This window comes from Selaginella moellendorffii, unplaced genomic scaffold (assembly GCF_000143415.4).
Source record: "Selaginella moellendorffii unplaced genomic scaffold, v1.0 SELMOscaffold_4, whole genome shotgun sequence".
Lineage (NCBI taxonomy): Eukaryota > Viridiplantae > Streptophyta > Lycopodiopsida > Selaginellales > Selaginellaceae > Selaginella > Selaginella moellendorffii.
The window spans coordinates 1,057,323-1,064,598 of NW_003314265.1; the positions used below are offsets into that span (position 1 = coordinate 1,057,323).

Sequence of the window (7,276 nt, forward strand, 5' to 3'; positions counted from 1 at the left end):
CCACTTGCTATAATGTGAAGGAAGCATCTGCTATGAAGTGCGCTGACGAAGCTCAAAACGACTGAATCGCTTGGTTCCACAAGCATCTTCAAGATGAAGTGGTCTGAGGTCTTCTAAGTAAGAATCAGCCAGCTACAGATAATTTAAGGGCACTTATAAGTTTGAGTTAAGGCTCACTTGATCGAGAAGTAGAGAAAAGATGAGAGAGAAGAAACCAACCTAGTACTTCTATATATATGGATTTTGTGGATTTTGTGTGGATTGAGATATAATTTGTTATAGTTATAATAACATCTGATAAAATAGTTTATAGCTATAACATAAGATATAGTTGTAATTATTATATGATTTAATATATAGTTATAATATTGAATTTTATTTTTCGAATACTAATTTATTACAAAAGGATATTCCAATTATATTCAAAGAATTATATTGCAGCAGAATATTCTTTAATCAACCACCTTTTTGCCAACAACCATATAAATTTGTAAGCTATATAAAACATTTAGGTTTTAAGGTTTTGTGCCATGGCTCAGAAGGTGACTATGAGGTATTTGCAATTGAAGTTCGCAAGGAAGGAACCAATCACTATGGTCACAGCATATGATTATCCTAGTGCAGTTCACGTAGATCAAGCAGGCATAGATATGTGTTTGGTCGGGGATTCTGCAGGAATGGTTGTCCATGGCTATAATACAACACTACCAGTAACCATGACAGAGATGTTGTCACACTGCAAGGCTGTTAAGCGAGGAGCCAGCAAATGTTTCCTTGTTGGGGATCTTCCTTTCGGGAGCTACGAACAGGCACCCCATCAGGTTTTGCCACTCTAATTTGGTTTCATTCATGCTAATATGAAATTTTGTTCTGCCTCATGGCTTGATCCATCAGGCTGTAGAGAGCGCAGTGAGCCTTGTCAAGGAAGGCGGAATGGATGCAATTAAGCTAGAGGGTGGTAATGCATCTCGAATCACTGCAGTGAAGGCAATTCATGATGCTGGAATTGCTGTCATAGGACACATTGGTCTCACTCCACAGTCAATCGGTATTCTTGGTGGCTTCCGACCACAAGGGCTGACTTCTGAAGGTGCTATGAAGGTAACTGAAATCTCTTTTCAATCATATTGTGATAGCGTTTTTGTGAACTTAGTTGCTGGAGCAAGCATTGCTCTTGGAAGCTGCTGGGTGCTTTGCTATTGTTCTAGAGTGTGTACCTTCGGCCGTTGGTGCTGCAATAACTTCATCATTGCAAATACCAACAATTGGAATTGGAGCCGGACCCTTTTGCAGTGGCCAGGTAAACAATTTCCATTTATGGTTTATTTACAAGCCGTATATTGAAAACATACAATACCAGGTCCTAGTTTATCATGATCTTCTAGGAATGATGCATCCTCAGCACACAAAGGTAAAACAAAATCTCATATTTTGTTTTGGCTTAATTGCATTCGTGTGATAGGTTGCACCCAAGTTTTGTAAACAATTTGCTAAAGTGGGAGATGTTATTCAAGAAGGCCTCGCCAAATATCGCGCAGAGGTCTCTAGTGGTGCTTTTCCTTGTCATGCATACACTCCATACCGAATCAATCCTGGCCAAACAGACTTGTTCCTGAAGGGGCTTGAAAGTAAGGGTTCTCTTGATGCAGCACAAGCTGCTGCTAGCGCTAGAGGATGGGAAGAAACGGGTGAAAGATGATATATGGTTTAATAACAGAATTATTAGTTGACTTGAGAATGCTGGCGTACCAATGATTTCGCCATCAGCAAAGGCAATTCGACTGTCATCTTGCCGGAAAGACTTCGGCTACACGGACTACGTAAAACTCCTTAAGCAATGTGGGAAAACACGCCCTCACGCACATCCAAGCAGTAAGTTCAGGCAGGCTTCCGGAAAAGATGCGTTTAGTCATCGAGTTGAACAGTCTATTTACAGCAAAACAAAATTGTTCTCTCGGGGCATGATGTAGATCAAACGACGAGCATCAGTGCTGCTCCACAGCCGCATGTAATGGGCCAAAATCTTCACGAACTTCTAAGGCTTCACAACCTCGATCGCGCTGCTGCTCTTCTCCCAGCCACTCGTCTCCTAAAACCCTCGAGCTCCTTAGTCTCCATGGGGTAACTGTACCTCCGTGATACTTGAGTCATGACCATGTTTAGGTCCTTGCCACCGGGCCGACATGCTGACTCACCGATGCTCTGGAAGCTTTTGCCTTGGTCGCGCAAGAATTGGAAGCTCGGGCCGGAGCTTGTATCGTATCTGCCGTGCTGGCGATTCTTAATTATTTGCTGCCACTGCCACGGCGAGATCTCAGTGTACCTGTAATACAGACACAGCTTTCTTAGCCTTGACTGTTGAATTGAGAGACTCAAGAGTATGAACATACCTCCTCTTGATAGAGCTACGAATGTTGTGTAGCTTGCGGGCTGTGGCTTCCGAGACAGTTCCAAGAGCCTCGTAGATGACTCTCAAGGCCGCAACTTCTCTCTCGTAGTCCCTGCGAATCCTAGGCACCTCGCCCATATGCTGACGGCCGAGGCACGATAGCGTCGACCGAGGGAAGCTCTTGCTCCGCTTCACCTAGCCAAGATACTTCAAACGGGGGACCAAGGAACAGCAAAAGTACCACATTACCTCGGGAGCCAATCTCTGGTGGGAGCTTTCAAGCAACGGATCCGGCATAAGAACGTCTGTGAGGCTAGGCCCTGCAAGAGCAAGAGGGAATGAACGAAACAGTTCAAATTGCTTAAAAGGAAAACTCACCTGGATCTCTTGATGTCTCCCCTACAAAAGAGAAGAAAAGAAATTCTCCATGAGTATAGCAAGAGAATCAAGTTTTGTTCTACCGTTTTCATTCAGGCTCTGGCCGAGGTTTGCCGGATTTCTTGTGTTCTCGACCGTTCCTCCTCCGGAAGGGATGGCCTTCTCACAGCTATCATCGGACGTTAGAGAGCAAAAACCAGAAACTCATAGCATACTTGACAATGCCACGCTCCGTGTCTTCCTCTACTGATGCATCCTCCACTGTGACAAGGAAAAAACACCAATACGGTCGAGTCAAAGAAGAATGAAAAACAGCATACAGGGCTGATTGATCTGGATGTTAACCATGGCGCACAGCCTCTCGTCGGCCCGGAATTGGGCTCCTGGAGGAAACACGACGGCTTTAATAGAGCATCAATCTCTATTCTCACCTGTGGAAGAGCTCGGCTTTGGCAAATCCCGCGAGCGAAATGCCGCGGAGAGCTAGAGAAACATCGGAAAAAATGCGATCGATGGAGAATTGCGAGAATGCCCTACCTGGAAGAGCAGGAAGAAGAATCGCAAGATGCCAGGAGATCGCAAGATCGTGGAACAAGGCGAGAATGTAGATTCTATTGGCATGGCGCCTCGCCATTGCGCCTCGCCATCGCCTCGCCCAGCGCCTCGCCAATACCTTTAGCCGAATAAAGGGTTTTAACCCTTTCATACCTTTGGAAAATGCCTTGATCGCCGCTACGATCAAGCCGCGAGCGTGGGCGGCTCCTCCAGCACTGGAAAAGCTGCGATCGGCGTAGCCGAGCATCATCGCGGTGGAGTGGAGGTCCATGCGATCGAACACCGCGCTTAGAGATCGATGAAGCGTGTGTTTGGTCCAAAGCCCGGATCCCCATCGCCCTCGCCAGAGAATCCATCTGTATGGATGCCCGATTCTTCTTCCTTGATCGAGAGCCTATAATCCAGCTTGCCCCAATTGTGTCTGGAAATACATTGGGAAAATTTCCCATAGCCGGCCATGAGCGCCGTCCAAGAGACCCCTCCACTTTCGAATCCACCGCGCAGCAGCGGTGGAAGAGCTCGATCGCCACCTCCGGCGATCCATTCTCCGCGAATCCCAGCATGAGGCGTTCCAGGACGAGGCGCTGCGCATCGAAGACTCCGCGAGCTTCGAAATCCACGACCGCGGATCCTCCTCCTGTGCACTTGGGAGTGGCCTCTTCGCCTGTCCCTGGCAGTGCCCATCACCAATGCCACCACATTTGCAGCAGACCGCTGTTGCCGGCAGTGCGCTAGGCGAGCGCCTCCGGATCAAGAACACCGCGCTGGGATTGCTTCGCAGGGATCATCAGCTGGTAAGAAGTAGCGACCTTCCAGAGCACCAAGTCGTCCATGTCACTACTGTTGGCTTGAAAGGCTTCCTTCTAGCGCCAAGAAGATCAATCACGGCGTCGTGATTCCATACCTCCTTTGCACTCCTGAGATATGGTATGGAATCACTGCTGAGATCGAGTAATAATCATAAGTTTTAACTTGATCATAGCTTTTAGTTTTTTCTTTTCCTTACTAGTTATTCTAACCTAGATTCTTTTGGTAGGCAGAAAACAGGTAAAGTAGTTGACGTCAAACAACGTCATGAGTTATATAGGTTATCTAAGGACACCAGTATATGTTTCAGTTTATGGCAGCACAACAATTCTGAGAATTCAATGCCCCTTAGTGCCTTCACAGTGTCGGTTTCAGAAGCAACAATGAAATCTTTTGATTTTGTTCCTACCATAGAATGTGTGGGAATATCCTAGGATATCCATTTGGCTAATAACCAAGATTTTGGCATGGAGTATTAAGTTCATGATGTTTTCATTTCCATGAGGTGGAATCTATCCCCATACATTGGAATTCTGGTTTGCCACACTATATAGCACTAGAAAATGTCCAAGCCTTTTAGGATGAGGGAATATTCTAGAGACTTAGAATATCTTATGTGCTCTCTCAAGGTGGAATCTAAACTGTGAACGCAAGAATAAGGTGGTGATGAGCTAGTACCACAACAAGTTTGCTTCCCACATTCTTCACGACAGGTTAAAAAAGTAATATTTAACAAATTACACCACATCCAATAGCGTAGATTCGGCCCACAAAATTTGGTGATTGCTCTTTATAGCAATGGACTAATAATTTGCTAAGCCAATGTTAGGTAGTTAAGAAGTGCTTAATGTATCCACACCTCTTTGAATTATAAATGCTCAAACTTTGGCATTATGATTCATTCATGAAGCTTTAGCATTGGCCAAATCTGTTTCAATTATGAAATAAAGGTTATGATGGTTAGATATGTTTGGGATTTCATGTTGGAGGTTTTATGTAGAGGGAAAAGTGGTATGTTTTGGAAGGCCATAGATGTTTGTGAAAAGAAGCTCAATTCTTTTTGAATCTGAACATGCACACAACTCCAGGGGACGTCAATAGGCTTCTGATTATAATGAAACTTGGACTTGAGAAACTGTTGAACACTGGCCTTATAGCCCTCACAGTCTTCCAATTGTTGCCTCCCCACACCCCAGGTCCTATCCATTGGCAAGGGTTTGAAAGCACAAAGAACCTGGGGTTAAGCAAATACTTTTGCCTTTTCTAAAATTGAGTGATTTTTGGTTCTTGTTTGCTTTTAAACCTGTAAGCAAGATGTTTTCAATGGAAGCAAAGAAGACCTTTATGTGCTCAAGTCCAGTCCTGATCGTGATGGTGAAGATATCTACAATCATAGTCCTTTTTTTTATCATTATATAGAATTCTTCACTAACCTGCAAGGAAAATAAAAGTACAAAATGCTAATTTTGGGATCACATCAGCTCCAGATCACCAGCCTGCCTCCACTATGTGCTGAAGCAAAGAGGTTCGACCAATGAAGCTCCTAAGAGTATGGCCACTACATGATTTGGCTATGGTGCTTTAATTGCATTAAACACACCTTGCTCCAGCCAACGGTAACCAAAGTTCTGCCAATTCTTCATTGGCCAAACAAACATCTACAAAATTTTTACTGAAACCATGCAGATTGAGGTTGCCTTGCTCCTATATTGGACAGTTGAGAGCCTCTCCTCCTTATCAATTTATTGTTGCAGACTAGTAATGCCCACCAAATGGTGGGTAAATACGAAAAGCTAGAGATCACAAACTATTGTTACATATATTTAAATCATATATAGAAATATCAAATTATAAATATATATTTCAGTTTTATCTATAGAAATCTTCTAGAAAAAAGTGTACTAGTGTAGTGCAAAAGAAAGCATGTGTATACACATGCATCATTAATGCATGAATTTAAATAATAATACTTGAATTAGGGCTTTGAATAATTAAAACCATGCACTTTTTATTTATAAAGTCACCTTATAAAGAAAAAGGCAAAAAGGCACATCACAAATTTTGTGGGAACTTTGAGATTAATCTAAATGAATAATAACAATTAGATGGTTGAATATATTGTAGGTATATTCACCACCACCTAACCAAACCAAAATATAGCTGGAACTCTTGTTTAATATTGGTTTTATACTCTTGAGGTATTGTTCATATACTCTATAGATAAATATTTTTACTTTCTATTTCTATTTTTATTATCACTGAAACTCCAGCCAGGTTGTGGATAATGCCGGCAATGAAGGTGTTTCAGTTGTATGATTGTGGTTGTGATGATTAACATGTATATTTTTTAAAGCACACAAGAAGATTAGAAATAGTTTCTACAAGGAAAGGATTGAGATCATATGTCCTTGGCCAAAGCTGAAATAAAATGATAGAAGGTAATGCTAAAAGCCATAGAGACCACAACAACTATCATGTCCTATTCAAAGAAGCTAATCAAGAAATACCATCAAAGTACTCAACTCTAGCTAATATCCCTTCATGAAATCACAATGATGAGGGTTGCATTCAAGAAGATTGTTCCTTGCAATCAAGAGAGATGCTTTTAACTTTTGATATATTTTCATGCATGCTTATAATCACTTAATAGATTATCTTGTCATTATAAACTGTAAACATATTGATTTCCAAATGTTACTTAGATTTTTAAATTTTAGTTTGATAATTTTCATGGTTTGTAAAAAATAAAAATGGTTAATATTTAATGTAAATAAGTTTGAAGTGATCGTTATTTCAGATCTTACGTCGTTTATAAGACGCCCGCGCTCGCTAGAAGGAGGGTGCCAGTATAGCTTGCACGTGTGTCACGGTAATGTACAATGGTACAGCTACAATCGTGAGGAGCCAGCTTCCTTTTTGTGGCAGAAGGTAGTTCACGTAAAATGATAGCAAATCTCAAGTCACATTCCAATCCTTTAAGCTCTCTCTCTCTCTCTCTCGCCGCCTTGGTTTGCTCTATCTCTCGCTTGCTGGGCGCTCTCTGGGCTTGCTCTATCTCTGCTGCGCTTCTCCACATGAGCTTCACCCGGATCATCCAGCCGGTCGCTACAATGAAGATCAAGCGCTTCTTCACCATGCTCAAGCCAG

The 7,276-nt window shown here is 42.6% G+C and overlaps 2 protein-coding genes across 2 annotated transcripts in view; one reads left to right on the forward strand and one right to left on the reverse strand.

The window, feature by feature from the left end:
* Positions 1-530: 530 nt before the first annotated feature.
* LOC9655624 (3-methyl-2-oxobutanoate hydroxymethyltransferase 1, mitochondrial) overlaps positions 531-7,276 on the forward strand; it is a gene marked incomplete at its 3' end in the record, with an annotated part of 9,888 nt that continues 3,142 nt past the window's right edge. The window contains exons 1-5 of the mRNA XM_002963988.2: positions 531-821; positions 895-1,101; positions 1,154-1,300; positions 1,361-1,411; positions 1,463-1,666. Coding sequence (XP_002964034.2) covers positions 531-821; positions 895-1,101; positions 1,154-1,300; positions 1,361-1,411; positions 1,463-1,666 — 900 coding nt within the window. The remainder of the gene's footprint in view (positions 822-894; positions 1,102-1,153; positions 1,301-1,360; positions 1,412-1,462; positions 1,667-7,276) is intronic.
* LOC9655625 lies at positions 1,897-3,093 on the reverse strand. The gene is made up of 6 exons (XM_024669263.1): positions 2,983-3,093; positions 2,851-2,936; positions 2,768-2,788; positions 2,639-2,709; positions 2,391-2,584; positions 1,897-2,323 (listed from the first exon to the last, which is right to left on the reverse strand). Exons 4-6 carry the CDS (start codon positions 2,684-2,686, stop codon positions 2,044-2,046), a joined length of 522 nt encoding a protein of 173 aa, XP_024525031.1. The 5' UTR covers positions 2,687-2,709; positions 2,768-2,788; positions 2,851-2,936; positions 2,983-3,093; the 3' UTR covers positions 1,897-2,043.

What these genes read in the sequence shown, in the direction of transcription:
- LOC9655625 (XM_024669263.1), bottom strand. Translation starts at nt 2,686, where the DNA reads ATGCCGGATCCGTTGCTTGAAAGCTCCCACCAGAGATTGGCTCCCGAG. An exon ending in ACCAGAGATTGGCTCCCGAG is followed by an intron (nt 2,585 to 2,638) that starts GTAATGTGGTAC and finishes TATCTTGGCTAG; the next exon opens with GTGAAGCGGAGCAAGAGCTT. An exon ending in CGTAGCTCTATCAAGAGGAG is followed by an intron (nt 2,324 to 2,390) that starts GTATGTTCATAC and finishes TCTGTATTACAG; the next exon opens with GTACACTGAGATCTCGCCGT.